This window comes from Bombina bombina, chromosome 1 (genome assembly GCF_027579735.1).
Source record: "Bombina bombina isolate aBomBom1 chromosome 1, aBomBom1.pri, whole genome shotgun sequence".
Classification (NCBI taxonomy): Eukaryota; Metazoa; Chordata; class Amphibia; order Anura; family Bombinatoridae; genus Bombina; species Bombina bombina.
This window is the reverse complement of record NC_069499.1, coordinates 1,571,377,894-1,571,402,359: the sequence shown is the minus strand read 5'-3', so window position 1 is coordinate 1,571,402,359 and position 24,466 is coordinate 1,571,377,894. Positions and strand designations below refer to the sequence as shown.

The following is a 24,466-nucleotide window of genomic DNA, read 5'->3' as shown; positions in this document are numbered from 1 at the left end:
GCTCAGAAAGCTGGCGGTGGTGTATTGCATTTGTGATGATGTCATTTGTGTCATACAAGCCACTGCTCTGAGAAGGTGTGGTGTTTTAATACTGATGCACAGCCCTCACAGCATATGTGCATATGCAGCTGAAAAACTGTTATTACTTGTATCTATCTATCAGTGATTCGCTCCCGAAATAGGTTTTTGTTCCCCCCCCCCCCCCCGAATTGGTCGTCGGGTTTCTCAGGTGATTACAAAGCAAAATGGGATTGTTTGTTAAAAGTCATGCCAGTAGCAATGAACAAATTTTCAACAGAAAAGCTTCAAAAAAGGCCATTTCTTGTGTAAAGTAACGGTTTTCAAAATAATAACTGGGAAGTCACCCAATACAATCACCCTTTCACACCTCTTAAGGGGACAGAACATGTCTATTCAATTAACCCCTTTGTTCACTGTGCAAGAGAGATACTCATTTACATGTGTGACATTAACCTATTCCAATCCAAATCCATCGTCACCACTGATTAACCATATGAATGCCACATGTATCTTGGCCTACTTAAATAGTCACATCAGGACCCCAACATCTACAGATGGCGTGTAGTAATCTCTTAAAGGGACACTAAACCCAATTTTTTTTTTCTTTCATGATTCAGATACAGCATGACATTTTAAGAAACTTTCTAAGTTACTCATATTATCAATTTTTCTTCGTTCTCTTGCTATCTTTATTTTAAAAGCAGGAATGTAAATCTTAGCAGCCAGCCCATTTTAGGTTCAGCACCATAGAAAGCGCTAGCTTATTGGAGGCTTACATTTACCCACCAATAAGCAAGCATAACCCAGGTTCACAACCAAAAATGGGCCGGCTCCTATGCATCACATTCCTGCTTTTTAAATAAAGATAGCAAGAAAACGAAGAAAAAATGATAATAGGAGTAAATTAAAACGTTTTTTACAATTGCATGCTCTATCTGAATCATGAAAGAAAAAAAATTGGGTTTAGTGTCCCTTTAAAGTGAATGTTTGATTGTAAGTCCCACTCGCACTGTTGTGTTTATCACTAAAAATAACAGTACAGGCATTTTAATAACCAGGTTTCAAAACTGGATCACACAATCTTGAGTTCCATAGGAACCTGTTGCAATATGTTTCCATCCGCACCACTGTTAAACCATCTTAATGCTAACCGTATGTCATGATAGGCATACTGGTCACTTTCACAAGTAATGTTTTTATACTTATTTTTAGTGTTTGTTAAAGCACCGTTTCCATTTTGGCATGATCTGAAAACAAGATGGCTACTACCCTATCTATTTTTATTTACTTACAATATCTTTTTATACTAGATTTTAACATGACTGAAACTGTAAAGTGGGAACTTTACTCCCTTGCAATGTTTTATTTGCCTAGGAGATGGTCAAACGACATTTGCCTTTGTGACCAGGTTTTGTAGGAGACACACCCTCATGCACCCAGTCCAACAAGCTCACTAGAGAATGTTTCAAAGTGCATGCACCTACATTACTGAACTCATGCTGTTCCTGTTTAGGATTCCACTAAAGAGACATTGTTTGAATAAGTAAAATTGCTCAGATTATGTATAAATTATTAAAATGCTGCAGATTGTTATTTGGCAACCCCAGTATAAACAGCAGTATACTGTATCTCTTTGGAGCTTTGACATAGACACCGCTCCACTGTTCTATAGAAATGACTGTATGTGCACAAGACTGCTGCTATTTCAAACTACAATGATGCTAACAGGGGGCACTTAACATCATTCACAGTTCCCAAGGAACTTTCTAATTACAATGCTGTCAAGTCTTCTCCTGGTTTAATCCAGTGTTTTCCTGATTACAAGACTGCCAAATCCTCCCCTGGTTCAAGTTGCTGACCCAGTCTGTTCCTGATTACAAGACTGCCAAGTCCTCCCTTGGTTCAAGTTGCTGACCCAGTCTGTTCCTGATTACAAGACTGCCAAGTCCTCCCTTGGTTCAAGTTGCTGACCCAGTCTGTTCCTGATTACAAGACTGACAAATCCTCCCTTGTTTCAAGTTGCTGACTCAGTCTGTCCCTTATTATAATACTGTCAAGTCCTCTCCTAGTTAAAGCTGCTCACCCAGTTGATCCTGATTATAAGATGATCAAGTCTTCTCCTGGTTCAAGTTGCTAACCCAGTCTGTCCCTGATTACAATAATATCAAGTCTTGTCTTAATTCAAGTTGCTAACCCATTCGGTCCCTGATTACAAGATTATCAGGTCTTGTCTTAATTCAAGTTGCTAACCGAGTCTTACAAGATTATCAGGTCTTGTCTTAATTCAAGTTGCTAACCCATTATGTCCCTGATTACAAGATTATCAGGTCTTGTCTTAATTCAAGTTGCTAACCCATTCTGTCCCTGATTACAAGATTATCAAGTCTTGTCTTAATTCAAGTTGCTAACCCATCATGTCCCTGATTACATGATAGTCAAGGCTACTAGTCAAGTTACTCACCCAATCTGTCCCTGATTACAAGATTATCAGGTCTTGTCTTAATTCAAGTTGCTAACCCATTCTGTCCCTGATTACAAGATTATCAGGTCTTGTCTTTATTCAAGTTGCTAACCCAGTCTGTCCCTGATTACATTATTTTCAAGTCTTCCCTTAATTACAAGATTGTCAAGTTCTCTCCTGGTTCAAGATGCTGACCTAGTCTGTTCCTGATTACAATACAATAAATCCTCTCCTGTTAGTAATTACAAGATTATCAAGTCCGCTCCTGGTACAAGTTTATTAAGCTCTTGTTCAGGTTGCTGATATCCAGTCTGTTTATAATTGCAAGATTGTCATGTCCTCTCATGGTCAAGTTTCTGACCAAGTCTGTTCCTGATTACAAGATAGTAAAGTCCTCCCCTAGTCAAGTTAACTCACCCTGTTTGTTGATGATTACACAATTGCAAAGTCTTCTCCTGGTTTAAGTTGCTGACTCAGTCTGTTCCTGATTACTAGATTATCTAGTCAACTTTTGGTTTAAGCTTCAGACCAAGTTTGTTCTTGATTACAAGATTATTAAGCATTCTCCTCATTCAAGTTGCTAACCCAGTTTGTTGCTGATTACAAGATTGTCAAGTGTTGACAAGTGTGTTCCAAGGTGCTGAACTGGTCTTTGCCAATCTACAGGTCTGCTTCCAAATTCCTAGCCTAGCCCATTCATGACTACAAGAAAGTCCTATCCAGTGCGCTTCACCTTATATTCTGATGTTGAATTTGTTGAACTGATTAACTGATGACTACCTGAGTGTAAAGTAAAGTCCTAATTTCTTCATTTGCTGATCCAGTATTCATTTTCTAACAAGCCCAGTCCTGGTTTTTCCAGTCTGATATACTTCTAATATTTCTTGTACTTGTTTTTGTTGGGGCCATTGTCTTCAGCCTAGCCATATAAATGCCACCTACCTCTATACAAATATAACTAGAAAATCTGGTTAAACAAATGATAACACCACAAAAAACACCACACACTTATTAATAAAATAGCATTGCCTTGGACTAGACCCAAAAATAGTTACGTAGGTAGAATGTTTGCTTAGGAATAGATGGTAAAATGCTTTAATAGAATGAATTAGAAAGTCATTCACTAGTGGTCAGTGCTTTGACATATTTATCAGTGATACTGATAGTGGATTTTTACAGATGGTACAAAGACTGACGTTCCACTGTAAATTTCTTGTGAAAAGATCTCTCATTGCACTGTCCTTGGGGAAGAATATTTAATTGTATCACAAGTTTTTGAGCTCCCTGAGAAATTGTCTCTTTATTATACCCAAGGTATTGTGTGCCTAAGGTAATTCCACCCTTAGAGATAAGTTACTTCTTGATCTCACATTATGCCAGTTAATTGTACGTTTCTGTGTGTGGTTGGATCTGTCTTACAAACCATATTGTCTTTTTTTCCCTCACAGGCCGAGCGTGGAGACAACAAGCATTACATCATACCCTTGCTGCACACCCTAATGTACACAATTACCAAGGTACATATTACATAATTGTAAAGGGGGGTGTAAAAAATAAAAAAAGGTGTTGCTCTTGGCTGCCATTTTATTTTCACAAGAGAGAGATGAATAAAATAAGGCAGGGGCGGAGCCTACACTCAATGCGGCAAGACACGTCTTAGTGAAGCTCTCTGAGCCTGAATCTTTTTCTATAAGTTAATTATAGCAAACTTTTGATATTTGTTGCTCTGAAACAGATATTTGTTAAGACAAACAGATGTACTCTAAGAGTGGATGTTTTGACGGAGCTCCTGCCTATGTTCGAGTCAGCTACGTGACAGACCTATTTTCAGGACAGGAAGCCATTTTTGTAACTACGCAGCACTTTGTGGAACAGAAGTAGACCCTGTATAGGTTTTGGAGCAAAGGGCTGGGGCTGCCGAGATATTACCCCCCCCCCCCCCGAACTCCGGGGTTACGATAGCCTCTAATAGGATAATAACTAAAGGAAGTCACACCCTGTGCTACTGGAGCAGTCACAGACTACCGCTTACCATTTAGACACTCACGCTAAACAGACCGGAAAGTTGTGGACGGCTATTTGGCGGTGACGTAACATGGAATCTGTAATGACCGCTGTTGACCGGTGGGAATATGAGATACAATCTCTCCTCAAGAGTCACTTTGAAGAGCTGGAGCTGGAACTATTCCAGATTTTGGAGCTGCCAAGCTCCCCAAGGTCTCTACATGGATCAGGTTCACTAAATGAGGCCGACTCTGGAGGAGGACCGACAGTTTTGGGTGCTTTGCTAAAGCCGACACCTACAACAGCCCTTCTACAAGAGGTTAGTGCCCCCACTCACTTGCGCACTCCTGCGACTGTATCTTTGCTGCCGAAGCCGCCTGATGGTCACCTACAATTCCCAAACGAGGAATGCAGATTGCAGGCTTACAGATGCTACCCGGCTGCTGCCAGATATGAAAAGTCACTGACATTATTACCTCCGTGGGAATCAGAGAGGGTAAGAAGGCTATACCTCTGGAAATATATGTCCCCCATTACCGGACTGGAGATGCAGATTTCAGGAACTCTTAACTCGGCACCTAAATTGATCGATTTCAAGCTCTTCTGGTACCTCCACTTCAGTAGCAGTTTTGACACTCCATGGTCCTTACAGAGAAACGGAATAGGCTAAAGCAACACAATTTTATTGGTATTTGTCTATTCCTTCTACAAGTAACTTATGGAACTCTGAGGGGACTTATTTATGACAACTGTAACCGTTTGAGGTTGAAAGCACTTCACTAACTTAAGCTATGGTCACTGTTCATGATGCCCTCACTTCAATCCATAGAGGTTGACAATCTATATCTAGACAATATTGATATATTTACAATGTTAACATCTTAAACTGTTCTTTGTTTCTATAGTTAATTAACCCAGTTTTTGACCTATGTCGCTGTAATCCTAATGCAGCATTTAGATGCTCTGATGTCAGATAAAATTGCAGAGCACTGTACATGATTACAGGACTACAAACGCCTCTGTGGACTTTTCTAGTTTGTACCCAGCAGTCTAATACCGCTCATATAGTTTTCTGTCACTGCATGTTAGCTGTATTGTTCTATTTGTTATTGTGTGCCAGGCCCTCTTCTCATAAATACTTTTCAATGTTGGCATGATCCCTCTTAGCTAGAGATAGGCAACCCTATTAACCTACCAGCATATTGGGATCATATTCTTAGGATGGCTAGTTGCATCTCCCTTTACTACACAACAGCAGGCATCCAGTTATTCTCTCTCCATAGAGACCCACATAGTATATTCTATCACCGCAGTTTAGTTGTATTTTTCTAATTGGTATTGTTAACCAGACCCGCCTCTTATAAGTACCTTTCAATGCTGGCATGACCTCTCTTAGTTTGAGGCAGGCAGCCCTGGTAACCTACCAGTATATTGAGATCATATTAGATATTATAGTTAATTAAATTCCCCTTTAAAACACAACAGCATGAGTTCAATAAATGTCTCTCTATAGAGCTACAAATATAGTGGTACACCCCCCTAATTAGGCTTCAGCTAAGATTATGCCATCCTGTTTAACTCTCTCCCGCTATGCACCTCTAATGGTTTCACATGCCCCACTGTGCTACTATAGTCTCCATTGCCATTACATTAGTGGACAAATCTTATTATCACAGGTGGAGAAGACCTTGAGGCTGCTTATATTACCCATTACATTAGAGTTAATGCCCCGCAAAATTATGGAGCGGCAATATCCAATAAAAGGTAGTAGATAATATATCTAGACATATTTTCCTTGTGCTTATATAGAGCTGCTAGTATTTTATGTATTCTATTTATTTTGTCTGTATTGATTTGACCATGCTTCATAGTATCTGAGTATCCAGGGCTTAGAACAGTCCCACCTAGCTCCAGAGATAGGGGCAACACTATTACATTTTATAATAATTTCTATAGATGGTGGATAGTATCTTTTTCTGTTTTTTTTTTTAAATTTTTTATCTGTTGTCAGTTAAGGCTCCGTACTTATAGCATAGTGACCTCCCTCTTCCTTCTTTATCTGATATCTGTATTTGTCGGTAAGTCAACTGACCAAGCCTCAGAATAAGTTTCCTACATTAGCCCCAGTTATGACTTTTATTATTACACTTATTATAATATCTGAGGTTACTGTTAGGAGATCTCTTTACTCCATTATACCTTACCTTATATCTATATATGTTCCTTGATTTAAGGTCTAAGAGTGACCATTTAGGTTTCCTAGGGAAGGTTCCTTTATGAACAGGCATCATATTCTATTTCTGCCATCTATAATTGTACACTATTCTGTTGTTGCGAAGTGCAAAAGGTATGCCATATTACTATGGATTTATGTGGGCATGTTTATTTTATCTTTTGTACTGTATGGCAGTCTGTGTTATATGTTTCACTGTCTGTATGCCTGACTTATGTACCTCAATAAAAACAATAAAAAATAAAAAATAAGGCGTACCCTTATTTACGTTATGGTTTTAATGAAATTACAAACCAGGAGTTGATTATATCTTTTTGTTTTACAAGTCTACTCTAAAAGAAATTCTCAAATGTTTTAGAGCATTTTATTATTGCACTATTGCGTGTATATAATTATGTATTTAACGCCTGAAAGTTGGTTAAACACATAGTTAAAATCAGCTCCAGTGCAGCAATGCACTACTGAGACCTAGTTGAACACATCTGATGAGCCAATGGCAAGAGGCATAGGTGTGTACCTACCAATCAGTAACTAGCTCACACTAATGCTTTGCTGCTCCTGAGTTTACCTAAGTATGCTTTTCAACAAAGGATACCAAAAGAATAAAGTACATTTGATAGTAGAAGTAAATTGAAAAGTCTTTGAAAATTAAACACTGTGAATCATCAATATTTAATTTTGACTTTCTTGTCCCTTAAAAGTAAAATCTAATGACAATATTATTCCCCTCTGCCTTTCTAGGTATTGGCAGCGCTGGCGCAATGCTTGCAGTTGGTTAATTGACTCTGCAGAAATGCAAGCACTTCCCTACCCTTGTCAGGCAAACTTCACTGGGGATGGGAGTTCCTCATTACTTGATATCACATCCTCATTTTGTCCCCACTTTTCCTGAGATTTGTATTTTTTACAGTAAATAACATAAAAATAAAACCAACACATATTTATCATAAAAATACATCACTGCATGCAATTTACATTTTGTCTTTAAAGGGACAGAAAGGTCACAAATTAAATGTGCATTGTTACATTCCAGTTTTAAATAGAAACATTTTTGCGATAAACCTCCATTAGCGAAAATGCTTCTAGTAAAGTTATCAGTGCTGTGAGGGCTCATGCATTGGTATTTAAAGAGACAGCAGTGGCTTGTGTAACACAAATAAAGTATTAATAGGCCCAATACAAACCACCGCCAGCTCTCTGGTGCACGGGCCCCCACAGCATTTGTGAGTATGCCGCTGAAAAACATTATTACCTTTTAAAAGAATAATATTGTAAAAATGCTTCTATTTAAAAAGGAAATGTATCTATGCGCACTGACCTTTCTATCCCTGCTTTTGTGTCATAATTGTGTAATCTAGGTTTTCTTTAAAATGCTGCAAATCATATCACTAGTTTGGGTCATTTAATTTGTAGAATTTTGAATAAAACTAGGTTACAGAATTTGCTTTTTGGGCTCTATAGGGAGAGTGGGACAAACACAATTTTTACACAAAAGGAAAAGGTGTTGTCCCTTTAAATGGATGCTGACAGGTTACATTTAAAGCTTTGTTCAACAATGGTTTAACTGCCCTATGATATGTTTTATAAATATGTGTTATATAATGAGCTGGTTGCATTGGCAGCACAAGCTCACTTTAGGAAATTATCAGAATCACATTGAATGTCTCATTAGGCAATGGCCTAGGGGTGCCTTCTCTCATAGGCACACGTCAACTGCTACTGTAAAGCAAAACCCTTTTGCATGTGTTGAACTCAGTGTTGCAGGGGCAGTTGTCTAATTATAAACTGCCCTAATTAAGGGCCATATTACAAGTGGAGCGGTATTTAACGCTCCCACTTGGGAGCTAACTCCGCTAGAAGTAGAGTTTTTGCACAAGTCAGGTAGCGCTCGTATTACAAGTTGAAAGTAAAAAGTAGAAAGTATGCACGTAAAAAGTCGAACTTAGAATATTGCGCGCATTAATGTATTCCCCTATAGAAGTCATATAAATACATAAGTACACGCATATAAACATATATATATATCTTTAGACATGTATATGTGTGTATCTCTATGTTAAAGCCCTTTGGCTGCTTTTTTTTTCTAACACCTGAGACCTCGTATCTTTAAGCCCTTATAACTTTTTTGTGTAAATTAGACGGTGTTATTATGAGTGTAACTATACTTTGTTTGAGGACACAGTAATCATTCTAGCGTAAATCATGATTGCGCTCACAAGTACTTGTTTACTTTCAACTTGTAGTACGAGTGCTATACCCAACGAGCGAAAACACCCGCAATAACTGTTAGCGCACCACTCATAATCTGGGGCGCGATCCGATAGAGTTCAATCTGATTGGCTGATTGGTTGATTCAAGTTCAATCTGATTGGCTGATTGGTTCAGCCAATCGGATTGAATTTGAATCGGATTGGCTGATTCAATCAGCCAATCAGATTTTTCTACCTTAATTCCGATTGGCTGATAGAATCCTATCAGCCAATCGGAATTCGACGGATGCCATCTTGGATGACGTCATTTAAAGGTACCTCATTCGTCGTTCAGTCGTCGGCCGGGATGGATGCTCCGCGTTGGAGGAGCGAAGAATGAAGATTGAAGATGCCGCTTAATGGAAGATGCTACCCGATGGAAGAAGACTTTGCTGCCGCTTGGAGAAAGACATCACCGGGATGAAGAATTCTTCTTTGCCGCTTGATTGGACATCGCCCGGATCGGATGAAGAGTTCTGCCCGGCGGGGTTAATACAAGGTAGGGAGATCTTCAGGGGGGTAGTGTTAGGTTTATTTAAGGGGGGTTTGGGTTAGATTAGGGGTATGTAGGTGGTGGTTTGTAATGTTGGGGGGTGGTATTGCGTTTTTTTTCAGGCAAAAGAGCAGTTTTCTTTGGGGCATGCCCCCACAAAAGGCCCTTTTAAGGGCTGGTAAGGTAAAAGAGCTTTGAACTATTTTTAATTTAGAATAGGGTAGGGAATTTTTTTTATTTTGGGGGTTTATTATTTTATTAGGGGGCTTAGAATAGGTGTAATTAGCTTAAAAATCTTGTAATCTTTTTTTTATTTTTTGTAATTTAGTGTTTGTTTTTTTTTGTAATTTAGTTTAGCTTATTTAATTGTATTTTTAGATAGATATGTGTAGTTTATTTAATGTATTGATAGTGTAGGTGTATTTGTAACTTAGGTTAGGATTTATTTTACAGGTAATTTGGTAATTATTTTAACTAGGTAGCTATTAAATAGTTCATAACTATTTAATAGCTATTATACCTAGTTAAAATAATTAACAATTTACCTGTAAAATAAATATAAACCCTAACATAGCTACAATGTAATTATTAATTATATTTTTTATTAGACGGTGTTATTATGAGTGTAACTATACTTTGTTTGAGGACACAGTAATCATTCTAGCGTAAATCATGATTGCGCTCACAAGTACTTGTTTACTTTCAACTTGTAGTACGAGTGCTATACCCAACGAGCGAAAACACCCGCAATAACTGTTAGCGCACCATTCATAATCTGGGGCGCGATCCGATAAAGTTCAATCTGATTGGCTGATTGATTGATTCAAGTTCAATCTGATTGGTTCAGCCAATCGGATTGAATTTGAATCTGATTGGCTGATTCAATCAGCCAATCAGATTTTTCTACCTTAATTCCGATTGGCTGATAGAATCCTATCAGCCAATCGGAATTCGACGGACGCCATCTTGGATGACGACATTTAAAGGTACCTCATTCGTCATTCAGTCGTCGGCCGGGATGGATGCTCCGCGTTGGAGGAGCGAAGAATGAAGATTGAAGATGCCGCTTAATGGAAGATGCTGCTCGATGGAAGAAGACTTTGCTGCCGCTTGGAGAAAGACATCACCGGGATGAAGAATTCTTCTTTGCCGCTTGATTGGACATCGCCCGGATCGGATGAAGAGTTCTGCCCGGCGGGGTTAATACAAGGTAGGGAGATCTTCAGGGGGGTAGTGTTAGGTTTATTTAAGGGGGGTTTGGGTTAGATTAGGGGTATGTGGGTGGTGGGTTGTAATGTTGGGGGGTGGTATTGTGTTTTTTTTCAGGCAAAAGAGCAGTTTTCTTTGGGGCATGCCCCCACAAAAGGCCCTTTTAAGGGCTGGTAAGGAAAAAGAGCTTTGAACTATTTTTAATTTAGAATAGGGTAGGGAATTTTTTTTATTTTGGGGGTTTATTATTTTATTAGGGGGCTTAGAATAGGTGTAATTAGCTTAAAAATCTTGTAATCTTTTTTTTATTTTTTGTAATTTAGTGTTTGATTTTTTTTTGTAATTTAGTTTAGCTTATTTAATTGTATTTTTAGATAGATATTTGCAGTTTATTTAATTTATTGATAGTTTAGGTGTATTTGTAACTTAGGTTAGGATTTATTTTACAGGTAATTGGGTAATTATTTTAACTAGGTAGCTATTAAATAGTTCATAACTATTTAATAGCTATTATACCTAGTTAAAATAATTAACAATTTACCTGTAAAATAAATATAAACCCTAACATAGCTACAATGTAATTATTAATTATATTGTAGCTATCTTAGGGTTTATTTTATAGGTAAGTATTTAGATTTAAATAGGAATATTTTAGTTTATAATATAAATTAGATTTATTTAATAAGAATTTAGTTAGGGGTGTTAGGGTTAGATAGAGTTAATATAGTTAATATAAATACTATAGTAACTATATTAACTATATTAACCGTAATATAATTAGGGTTAATATAGTTAATATATATAATGTAATAACTATATTAACTATAATATACTTAGGGTTAATATAGATAATATAGCTGGCGGCGGGGTAGGTAGATTAAATTAGGGGTTAATAATTTTAATATAGATGGCGACGGTGTAAGGGGCTTATATTAGGGGTTAATGCCATTAATATAGGTGCGGCGGTGTAGGGCAGGTTATAGGGCAAAAGAGCTGTTAACTTTGGGGCAAAGCCCCGCAAAAGGCCCTTTAAGAGCTGGTAATAGAGTTTATTACTTTATGGATATTAGATTAGGGGTTAATAATATTAATATAGCTGGCGGCGGTGTAAGGGGTCAGATTAGGGGATAGATCAGTTAGATGGTGGCGGTTTTAGGGGCTCACAGTAGGGGATAGATCAGTTAGATGGTGGCGGTTTTAGGGGCTCACAGTAGGGGGTTAGTTTATGTAGATGGCGGCGGTTTAGGGGTTAAATACTTTATTAGGGATTGAGGCGGGGGATCGCGGTTGACAGGTAGATAGACATTGCGCATGCGTTAGGTTATTAGGGATTGAGGCGGGGGATCGCGGTTGACAGGTAGATAGACATTGCGCATGCGTTAGGTGTTAGGTTTTATTTAGCAGATCGCGGTTGACAGGTAGATAGACATTGCGCATGCGTTAGGTGTTAGGTTTATTTAGCAGCCAGTTTAGGGAGTTACGGGGCTCCAATACTCAGCGTAAGGCTTCTTACGGCTGCTTTTTGTGGCGAGGTGAAAATGGAGTAAGATTTCTCCATTTTCGCCACGTAAGTCCTTACGCTGTATATTGGATACCAAACTGCGCGGGTTTGGTATACCTGCCTATGGCCCAAAAAACTACGGGCGACGGCAGAAATATACGCGCGTAACTTCTAGGTTACACCGTATATAGGATACCAAACCAAATATTGGCGTCGCCAGCTTTTGCGGGTGACGATTTTTATCAGATCGACCCCCTGGTCCTTTTGGGTTGGCAATAGTGAGCCAACATTATGAATTACACGATTGATTATCTTGGTGCCTATTTTAAATATGATCACAATCACCATAAATATTGTAGATTGATGTGATCTACTTTATAATTCCAGGCAGCGTATATCTCAGATGAACTATATGAGAGAGTTTATGTTTTCTGCAAGAAGATCCTAACTCTGCCCAAGCCCTATTGTACGATCGGTTTAGACTACGCCCATAGGATGAAAACAGAGAGGAGGATTCCAGGTAAGTGTGACCCCAAGAATGCAGCCAGCGTTTGTATTTCTGTATATCTGAGAAATACGCGTTTCAGTTTTAAAACTATTCTACTTTGTAATGACTCAAGCAAATAGCAGAAGGTTCACTGAAATGATGTAGATTTTCTCTTGTAGTGTAAAAAGTTACACATTTATCCTTTTACAAAAAGACATTCTGATACAAAATATATTCTCAAATTTGTATGTAACGTTTGTATTACTGACCGTAGTTAACTATGGGATTAATCATAATCCTGTACTTCTTTCAGTAGATGATTTCTGATCTGGTCGGCCGCTTTTGTCAGTGTGTTTTACCAGTGATCACAATCTCAAAATGTTTCTGCTGTTAATATCCCTAAAGCTGGAATTGTTACTTCTCAAATATAACACATCTGCACTGTTAAACTCCTAATTTTGCAATCAGAAATGAGATCTGCCTTGTTAATGGCACATTACATGGTCATGTCATTGGCTTAGCGATATAATCACAGGTTAAAGGGCTGTATATTGCTTTATTTGTGTAGTGCTGCTATTACAATTAACCTATTGTGCTCCAAACCCATAGAGATATGCTTGTGTGTGTCTTGAAGGGATTTCAACAGAAGCATTATTGCTACAGAGATATGTTTGTTTGTTGGGTTATTTAATTTCACTCATTAGTGTAAAAGGGCTTATTATTGGTGTTTTAACATTAATTGATTGTGTGGGTAAATGTCTCCTACTCAAGATTCACAAGCATTGCAGCTCCCTAGCAGGAGATTGCCAGTGAGCCATTCAGAAGCTGTAGTAGCACATACCAATGACCAGAGGTTTCCTGCTTGAGAGATGCAATACTAATACCCATCTTTTAACCACTTTGTGGGACATCAGTAAAGCAAAACTATGTTTTAATAATTTCCGCATCAGAATGTCCTTTTAATAAACATAATGGAGACTGGTAGATTCTCAGCTCATAGTTGTGGTTATCTGTGGAAGGACTGAACCACAACTACTGAACCTGTATCTATGATATGCAGCAGAATGCATCTGGGTAGCTCAGTTCAAGTTAGACCTATTGTTTACCACATTTAACCTTTTACCTCACAGGTGACACCTGTTTATTTCTCCACACAAGGACCGCCAGCCTACCTAAATATATCTATTTGTCCCCATTTGTCAGATGGCACCCCCAGATAAGAGCTATCCAACCCCTAGAAAAGACTTATCCATCCCCCTCTTAGATTGCCTGCCACCCCTAGATAAGACCTATCCATCCACACTGGTTAGACTACCTGCCCCCCCTAGATAAGATCTACGTCTACGCATCCCAACCTGTTAGACTTCCTTCCCCCTAGATAAGATCTATCCATCCCCACCTGTTAGACTGTCTGCCCCGTAGAAAAGACCTATCCATCCCCACCTGTTAGACTGTCTGCCCCCCTAGATAAGACCTATCCATCCCCGCCTGTCAAACTGTCTGCCCCTCTAGATAAGACCTATCCACTCCCACGTTTGACTGCCTGTCCCTCTAGATAAGACCTATCCATCCCCACCTGTTAGACTGCCTTTCCAAAAGATAAGATCTATCCATCCCCATCTGTTGTACATGCTCCCACTTGACAGACTATCTGAAGCCCATATTAGGCCCATTATTTTTCCACATAAAGTCAATTTGCTCCCCCATAACAGACCTTCCTTTTTGTCTAGATAAGACCCATCTGATCTCCCATTTAACACCAACCTATTGCCCATTGTAAGGTCCCCTTTTCTTTAAATAAAACCTTCCATGTTTTCCAAGATAAGACTGTTTGCTTCCCAAGAAAAGAACCTGTTTTACATCCAGATTAGACCTGACCATTTGCTACAGATAAGACATACCTATTGCTCCATATAAGATGCAATTATTCCTGTAGATTAGACCCACCTCTTTCCCCAGATAAGGCCTGCCTATTCCTCTATATAATACCCGATTTTTCTTATAGATAAGTCCCAGATCTTCCAGCAGATATGACCTACCTGTTCCTCCATATAAAACTCAATTATTCCTGTATACATGACCCACCTGTTCATCAAGATAACACCGTCTTGTTCCTCCACATAAGATTCACATACATATTTCTATAGATAAGTGCTGCCTATTTCCCCATTCCTTCACAAAAGACCTAGCTATTCCTGTAGATAAGACTCATCCATTGCTCTACATAAGACCCAAATATTACGGTAGATAAGTGCTACCTAAGCTGCCAGAAAAAAACATACCTTTTTTCCCATATGAGACGACCAGATCCTCTAGATAAGTCCTCTAGATAAGACCCACCTCTTCCCCCCAGATAAGACCCACCTCTTTCCCAAGATAAGACCCACCTCTTTCCCCAGATAAGACCCACCTCTTCCCCCAGATAAGACTCATCTCTTCCCCCAGATAAGACCCACCTCTTCCCCCAGATAAGACTCACCTTTTCCCCCAGATAAGACTAACCTCTTCCCCCAAATAAGACCCACCTCTTCCCCCAGATAAGATTCACCTCTTCCCCAAGATAAGACTAACCTCTTCCCCCAGATAAGACCCACCTCTTCCCCCAGATAAGACTCACCTCTTCCCCCAGATAAGACCCACCTCTTCCCCCAGATAAGACCCACCTCTTTCCCCAGATAAGACCCACCTCTTCCCCCAGATAAGACTCACCTTTTCCCCCAGATAAAACTCACCTCTTCCCCCAGATAAGACCCACCTCTTCCCCCAGATAAGACTCACCTCTTCCCCCAGATAAGACTCACCTCTTCCCCCAGATAAGACTCACCTCTTCCCCCAGATAAGACTCACCTCTTCCCCCAGATAAGACTCACCTCTTCCCTCAGAAAAGACTCACCTCTTCCCCCAGATAAGACTCACCTCTTCCCCCAGATAAGACCCACCTCTTCCCCCAGATAAGACCCACCTCTTCCCCCAGATAAGACTCACCTCTTTCAACAGATAAGACCCACCTCTTCCCCCAGATAAGACTCACCTCTTCCCCCAGATAAGACTCACCTCTTTCAACAGATAAGACCCACCTCTTCCCCCAGATAAGAGTCACCTCTTCCCCCAGATAAGACCCACCTCTTCCCCCAGATAAGATCCACGTCTTCCCCCATATAAGACCCACCTCTTTCCCCAGATAAGACCCACCTCTTCCCCCAGATAAGATCAAATTATTTCTGTAGATAAGACCTACCCATTCCTCCATATATGACCCAATTATTCTTGTAGATAAGACCTACCCATTCCCCCATATAAGACCTAATTATTTCTGTAGATAAGACCTAATTATTTCTGTAGATAAGACCTATCTATTTTTCAAATAACACCCTCTCATTCCCTCACATAAGATCCACATATTTCTATAGTAAGTGCTGCCTATTTCCTCAGATGAAACCTACCCATTCCTTTCTTAAAAGACTCACATATTACTGTAGAATGTGCAACCCAGGCCACTAGATAAGACCCACCTCTTCCTCCACATAAGACTTAGATATTCCTGTACAAATGTGTTGCTTATTGCCATCAGTAAGACCTACCTGCTTCCCCAGATAAGACCTATCCATTCCTCTACATAAAAATATTCCTGTACAAAAAAAAGCTCTCAGCACCCTCAGAGAAGACCTGCCTTCTCCCTCAGATAAGACCTAAGAGTTCCTCAAGGAAAATCCCAAATATGTCCTGCACAACTTGCTGCCTACTCCCAGATACGACCTACTACTTCCACAAATAAAACCTGTCTGTTTGTGCAGATAAAACCCACATATTCCCCCAGATAATATGGGCTTGTTTTTGTTTTAAGATCAGAACATTCTCTATAAATTCCTAGTTTCAGAGATTTCTGTCTTGCCAAATCATGTTCAACAATTTTCACCACATTGGCATTTCAAAATTGGAGGCAACAAAGTTTCAAAATGTTTGCAAGTAAATACATATCTCACATATATGTTCTCATATTTTAGGCTTTTCCTACCAAAAAATGGTGATATCTGAACAAAACCTCAGAAGAGATGTGTCTCAGCTGCAGGACAAGTAAGTAGCAAATGAACCTCAAAAGACCCCCTTAAAGGGATACTGAAGCCCATCATTGGTTCAGCACCTGGGTACAGCTTGCCAATTGATGGCTAAATGTACCCACCAATCTGCAAGCGCTATTCAGGGTGCTGAACCAAAAATGGTCCGGCACGTAAGCTTACATACCTGCTTTTTCAAATAAAGATATCAAGAGAACAATAATAGGATATTAATAGAAGAAAATTAGAAAGTTGCTTAAAATTGCATGCTCTATCTGAATCATGAAATAAAACAATTGGGGTTAGTATCCCTTTAAGGAATATCAGAGGAAACAACAAAAAAATATTTTGTGAGGAATTATTTGTCAGGAACACATTTTTTGTCTGTTCACATGCCTTATCTAAACTATAATCACGTTTGTAACGCGTCCGTCACCGTCAGCAGTTGCGCACGCATCCTCAAAGGAATGATGGATGCGCGCGCAGCCACCTCAGCGCGAGGAGCTGGAGCTCCTGAAGCTTCAGGCATCTGCCGCATATGGAGCCGTAGTGCGATCGGTGCTCTACCTCCATATGAGGCCAGATGTCTGCTCGTTACAGACGGTGACACTTGTGTGTCACCGTCTGTACCGATCTTCTGCTGGTGCCGGCGGGAGGTGTGGGTCGGTGGCAGGTGGGCAACTCAGCAGGGAAGTGGAGGGAGTGGGAGTTCCCTAATACATAAAAAAGGACAGGGGAAGAGAGCAAAAGAGAGGGGGGAGAGAGAGCAAAAGAGAGGGGGGAGAGAGAGAGCAAATGAGAGGGGAGAGATAGAGCAAATGAGATGGGAGAGAGCAAATGAGAGGGGAGAGAGAGAGCAAATAAAAGGGGGGAGAGAGAGCAAAAGAGAGGGGAGAGAGGAAGAGCAAAAGAGAGGGGGTAGAGCAAAAGAGAGGGGAGAGAGAGCAAAAGAGAGGGGGGAGAGAGAGCAAAAGAAAGGGGGGGGAGAGAGAGCAAAAGAGAGGGGGAGAGAGAGCAAAAAAGAGGGGGAGAGAGAGCAAAAGAGAGGGGGAGAGAGAGCATAAAAGAGAGGGTGAGAGAGAGAGAGCAAAAGAGAGGGAGAGAGAGAGAACAAACAAGAGGGGGAGAGAGAGCAAAACAGAGGGGGAGAGAGAGCAAAAGAGAGGGGGAGAGAGCAAAAGGGAGGGGGGAAAGAGATCAAAATAGAAGGGGGAGAGAGAGCAAAAGAGAGGGGGAGAGAGAGCAAAAGAGAGGGGGAGAGAGAGCAAAAGAGAGGGGAGAGAGAGCAAAAGAGAGGGGAGAGAGAGCAAAAGAGAGGGGGAGAGAGAGCAAAAGAGAGGGGGAGAGAGCAAAAGAGAGGGGAAAGAGAGCAAAAGAGAGGGGAAATAGAGCAAAAGAGAGGGGGAGAGAGCAAAAGAGAGGGGGAAGAGAGAGCAAAAGAGAGGAGGGAGAGAGAGCAAAAGAGAGGAGGGAGAGAGAGCAAAAGAGAGGGGGGAGAGAGAGCAAAAGAGAGGGGAAAGAGAAAGAGCAAAATAGAGGGGGAGAGAGACAGCATAAGAGAGGGAGGAGAGAGAGCAAAAGAGAGGGGATAGAGAGAGCAAAAAAGGGGGGAGAGAGAGCAAAAGAGGGGGGAGAGAGAGCAAAAGAGAGGGGAGAGAGAGCAAAAGAGGGGGGGGGGGGAGAGAGCAAAAGGGGAGGTGAAAGAATATACCTGGATGGATTCTTTTACCACCTTGCCATTTTCGGAATCCATCTGGATGCAGCATAAGCTGCATCCAGACGGATTCCGAAAATGGCAGGGTGGTTCCGTCACCACAATAGACTGCCCTTCCAAAAATGGCAGGGTGGTTCGGTGGTTCCGTCACCACAATAGACTGCCCTCTGGGCAGGCTTTCCCACTAGTTTTAAATAATCCTAATTGGTTAACAGATTAACCAATAAGCATTCCAGTGGTAGAGCGCATGGTACGAGTCCTTGCACACTTCTGATTGGTTCATTAAATGTTTTTTGTTTATGTTTCATTACTACACCTCACACTTGTAGCTCTTGTCAAATTCATGAGAAAGGAAATGTACAATATGCTATACCCTGCAGGGTTCTTCTATTCTTGGACCCGCATCTAATTTCAGAATCCGTATGTAATACCTTGCTGCGGGAGACTCAGGCCAGCCAGATAACTCAGACACCTACATCTTGCATGAAATGCGTGATCACCCACAGCATCCAGGCCACTATGGGAAAAGATGTTGACATAGGTCTGCTGCAACAGGTACTGCAGGTAAGTTGCTACCAAATTTGTCTTACAAAAGTCACCAGCCCATCATGAAACTGCGCCAGTCAGACTTATTTGTCCACGTTTCACACCAGATTAAACCTGTGACTTCTGCCGATACGATCTGTGTTACCCCATCAGATTATATAATTTACCTAGATGTATAGAGCTTTATTAATTGTGGTGACTTATTATCTAACTTCAGGGTCAAACCACAGAAGAGGTGGAACTTTGGTTTCAGGAAGTGCTGTCTGCGGTGGAGCAAAGTGAGCAGGAGAGCGCAGGAGGGAGCAAGAGACATTGTGAGAGGCTGAGGGAGGTTTATAGGAAGATAATCTGCTCATCCAAGGAAGGTGAACATGGAAGGTGCAAGTGCACTTGTATATACTGCATTTATTTTGTGCAAGCTCAGCTGTTTATAATGCTTTTATGTAGTACTTATTTATACTGTTGTCATTTTGTATCTGCGCATGCTCACTGTGCATGCTCACCTGAGTATACTGCTGTTATTTTGTTGTTGTGCATGCCTACCTGCAGTTACCGCTGTTATTTTGTTGTTGCGCATGCTCACCTGAGTAAACTGCTGTTATTTTGTTGTTGTGCATGCTTACCTGCAGTTACTGCTGTTATTTTGTTGTTGCGCATGCTCACCTGCAGTTACTGCTGTTATTTTGTTGTTGCGCATGCTTACCTGCAGTTACTGCTGTTATTTTGTTATTGCGCATGCTCACCTGAGTATACTGCTGTTATTTTGTTGTTGCGCATGCTTACCTGCAGTTACTGCTGTTATTTTGTTGTTGCGCATGCTCACCTAAGTATACTGCTGTTATTTTGTTGTTGCGCATGCTTACCTGCAGTTACTGCTGTTATTTTGTTGCTGCACATGCTCACCTGTAGTTACTGCTGTTATTTTGTTGCTGCACATGCTCACCAGTAGTTACTGCTGTTATTTTGTTGCTGCGCATGCTCACTTGTTACTGCTGTTATTTTGTTGCTGCACATGCTCACCAGTATTTACTGCCGTTATTTTGTTGCTGCGCATGCTCACTTGTTGTTACTATTGTTATTTTGTTGCTGCGCATGCTCACTTGTTGTTACTGCTGTTATTTTGTTTATTGATATGCATGCTCACCTGCAGTTACTGCTGTTATTTTGTTGCTGCGCATGTTCACCTTTAGTTACTGCTGTTATTTTGTTACTGTGCATTCTCACCTGTAGTTTCTGCTGTTATTTTGTTGCTGCGCATGCTCACCTACATATACTGCTGTTATTTTGTACCTTTTCAAATAAATACCACTCTTTATTTGTGCACATGCACCTGTTTATATCACTGTATATTCTGTAACTGTGCATATTCCCCGTAGAATACTGTGTGCATATTTGTATGTACAATCAGGGTCGGCTCTAAGGGGGGACCATTGGGGGGCAATGCCCACCCAAATGGAATGTTGTGCCCCCTCAAACAATATTGATATGATCAAACGCTTTAAAAATAATAAATAAAATAATGAACTGTGATGTAATGCTGAGTGCTGGGGGCGGAGTTAGCTGCCAAACTGTGAGGCCACATCACGCATCTGCAAGGAGCTCCGTGTCTTAACCTCTTATTTGGAAATGAAAGTTAATTAGAGACTTTTTGGACTTGTCTTTAACCCTATTAATTTTACCTATCATGAGTTAGTCATTTTCTTAAACAATAGACGATGTTAAGGCCTAAGATCACAGCGCACTTTTGAGACGTTGATAGAAGCCGGTAGCCCTTTATAGACTTATATTTATATGATACAATCATATTCTTATAGGTTCACAGTACAAAGGTTGTATTAAGTAGCCTGATATCCGTTTGATATCCATTAATGCTGATTGGTTAATAGACCATGATAAGGCCTAAGATCACAGTGCACTTTTGAGGCCTCGATAGAAGCCGGTAGCCATTTATAGACTTATATTTATATGATACAATCCTATTCTTATAGGTTCACAGTACATAGGTTGTATTAAGTAGCCTGATATCCGTTAGTTATTGCGAAACAGGTATAGCTAAATCTAATCTACAAAATTACCAGTACCTGAAAACCTAGTATCCTCACTGCTATTGCAAACAAAGGGGTTAATTGCATTGGGGGGTTTGGGGTGCATGGCTGTTTAGGGGACATGATTGAGATTTGAGAATGAGTTTAAGGGTTTTGGATCATGGTGATTAAGGGGTGAATTGTTTTTATGGAGCTATTGCACTGGGGGTCTCAAGTTTAATGGTTCTGTTTTAGTGCACTGCATATGACTTAGACTTCATTATTTTACCTAGTGATTTAGCACATATTCTCCAAATATTAATAGTGGGGGATAAGTCAGTCAGAAGGTACACTTTCCTGCAGAATATGTAAGTCTGCTTTTATTTTGACTCTCATTCATGCTTTGTATATGCGTGCCCCCTCGTGAAAAAAAAGCCTCCCCATTTAATTTGTTCTGGAGCCGACCCTGTGTACAATACACTGTGTCAAAAAGAACATTTCTAGGGATGTATCACTGATTCAGCAGATGCCCTAAATTTTGTCTGCCTGTTACAGAAGTGCCGATGCGTAAACTGCAGAGGATCCCACTTCCTGAGCCAGAGATCAGTGTGCACCTATGGACAGATGAAGACCAGCTGTGTAATTACCTCTCCCGTGTTGCAGTAATCTTGTATACAGTGGTATATGTACATATGTTAATGTGCAGATATATATTGTACTATAGAGTGTACACAGTGTATGCACAGTGCCCTCCACTAATATTGGCGCCCTTTGGTAAATATGAACAAAGAAGGCTGTGAGAATTTGTCTTTATGGTTTAACCTTTTGATCTTTTTTTCAAAAAAATACACAAAAATTCTCTGCTCTCATGAATATCAAACCATTGCAAACACAACACAGGTTTATCCAAAAAAATAAAAATCTTTGTTAAATATAGGTGTGGCACAATTATTGACACCCCTATGAATTTATATGAGAAAAATATATTTGAAGTATATTCCCATTGATATTTTACATCCTTTAGTACACCTGGGTGACTAGGAACAGGAAATTGTTCAACCATGACTTCCTGTTTCACAGGGGTATAAATATGAGGTAACACATAGACTAAATTCCCTTAGTCGTTCATCACAAAGACCAAGGAATATATCTGTGATGTGCGCCAAAAGTTGTTGAGCTTCCCAAAATGTAAATGGCTATAAGAAAATAGCAAAAGCAAGATTTCCACCATCAGAGCAATAACTAAGACGATCCAGTCAACGTAAAATGTTATGACTCAGCCTGGAAGAGTACGCGTCTATAATGTCTCAACGCACTGTGAAGAGGATGATTTGAGTGGCCAAAATATCTCCATGTATCCCAGCTGGAGAATTGCAGAAGTTAGTTGCATCTTGGGATCGGAAAGTCTCCAAAACTACAATCCGATGACACCTACATCACCACAAGTTGTTTGGAAGGGTTTCAAGAAGAATGCCCCTCTCTCATCCAAAAACGTCTTGAGTTTGCCAGACATTACTGGAACTTCAAATGGGAAATATATATATATATATAAATGATTAATCTGTGTTGTGTTTGCAATTGTTTGGTATACATGAGAGTAGAGTATTTTTGCGGGGTTTTTTAACAAAAAATCAAAAGGTTAAACAATAAAGATAATATCTTTACAGCATTCTTTGCTTATATTTACCAAGGGTGCCAATATTAGTGGAAGATACTGTATATATGTGTAGGCTATAGGAATAGATTCCATATAGACATATTTATATGAAGAGAAGTGCTCTGTGAATAACAGAGTATTAATTATTTTGTTAATTACTTTTTGTTCAAAACTGACTCAACAAGTAGTGATATATATATATATATATATGTATGTGTGTGAGTATATGTTTGTGTATGTGTGTAAATATACAGTATATGTATGTATGTGCATGCATATGTGTGTGTGTGTATGTTTATGTGAGTTTATATCTGTGTCTATGCATATGTGTGCGCATGTGTATATATGTGTGTATGTGTGTGTATGTGTATACACTGTATGTGTGTGTATGCATATATATGTGTGTGTGTATGTGTGTGTATATGTATATATGTGTGTGTAAGTATATATGTATATGTTTGTTTGTGTATGTGTGTAAATATATATGTATGTATGTGCATGCATATGTGTGTGTATGTTTATGTGTGTATATCTGTGTATATGCATATTTGTGTGTATGTGTATATCTGTGACTATGCATATGTGTATGTATGTGTGTATATATGTGTGTGTGTGTATATATTTGTGTGTGTATGTGTGTGTGTGTGTTCAGGACAGATTTAGTCTAGCAACACAAACTGTAGCCTGTTATAAACATGTATATATGTGTGTGTGTATAAATGTGTGAGTGTATATGTGTGTGTATGTGTATATATGGCTGTATGTATAAGTATGTGTGTGTATGTTTATGTGTGTATATCTGTGTATATGTGTATGTATGTGTGTATATATGTGTGTGTGTGTGTGTGTGTGTGTGTGTATGTATGTGTGTATATATGTGTGTGTGTGTATGTATGTGTGTATATATTTGTGTGTGTATGTATGTGTGTGTGTGTGTGTGTGTTCAGGACAGATTTAGTCTAGCAACACAAACTGTAGCCTGTTATAAACATACAAATTCCATATTTTTCAGGGAAGGAGCTGATACTATTCACAAGAGAAACGCAGATAGCTGATGCCGATGTGGACACATTCAGGATTCCAGAGCTGCCATCAGACACAGAAACCAGTGAACAGAATCGGGTATCAGTGTGGTCCAATGACAGCGGGATAGAGAGAGATCTGCCAAGTCAAGAGGAAAAGGAACAAACCAAGCTACAAAGGAAGCCTTGCATCAAGAAGAGAGGTCTTGACATGGACTCCACAGTTCTTCTCCAGAACCTCACCAAAGCTCCTAGGGGGAGTAGAACTGGAACCCTTCAAAGACTCTCAGGCCTGAGCACTGAGGTCCCACCCGGACCTGATAAACTGCCTACTGCCCGGGTTGTGATATTTGGGGATGACAGAGCTTTGGGGAGGCTAGCTAAGGCATTCTATGCTTTTAGGTACAGGATCAGATAACTCCTAGTCTAGAAGAATCCATTGTTTCTATAAATGGTAGAACTAAACTACAATTCTGTCCTTCCCTCTAGGAAAAGGGAAGCACGGAGACCTCACAGAACCCTGAAAGCAAATCTGCAGTTCTACTGTATTCCCATCCAAGAGGAGGTATCAGATACAAGTTCAGAGGTCAGTAATAAAAGTCCAGCCCCCTCCCACCTTGGACAACCAATACAGAGAGTAGAGAATGACATTAGTGATTGGAGGAGCCATTACTCAACAATTATAACTTTATTAATTTTTTGCTAATTGCACAACGTGAATTATGTTTGTGGCTTCTTTCTATAAATGTAATAGTACTAAAGAAAAAAAATACACCCTTTAAAGGGATAG

At 39.9% G+C, this 24,466-nt stretch overlaps 1 protein-coding gene across 7 annotated transcripts in view; it reads left to right on the top strand.

Annotated features, from left to right (window-relative positions):
• Positions 1–24,466, top strand: part of PIK3R6 (phosphoinositide-3-kinase regulatory subunit 6) — a 176,255-nt gene that overhangs the window by 72,045 nt on the left and 79,744 nt on the right. For 5 of the 7 annotated variants that reach the window (XM_053709952.1, XM_053709942.1, XM_053709923.1 and 2 more), the window contains exons 5-12: positions 3,931–3,999; positions 12,559–12,691; positions 16,663–16,732; positions 18,808–18,991; positions 19,191–19,338; positions 21,553–21,636; positions 23,667–24,078; positions 24,166–24,262. In XM_053709952.1, the coding sequence (XP_053565927.1) occupies positions 3,931–3,999; positions 12,559–12,691; positions 16,663–16,732; positions 18,808–18,991; positions 19,191–19,338; positions 21,553–21,636; positions 23,667–24,078; positions 24,166–24,262 (1,197 nt within the window). The remainder of the gene's footprint in view (positions 1–3,930; positions 4,000–12,558; positions 12,692–16,662; positions 16,733–18,807; positions 18,992–19,190; positions 19,339–21,552; positions 21,637–23,666; positions 24,079–24,165; positions 24,263–24,466) is intronic. The other 2 variants (XM_053709973.1, XM_053709964.1) reach the window with 1 other exon arrangement.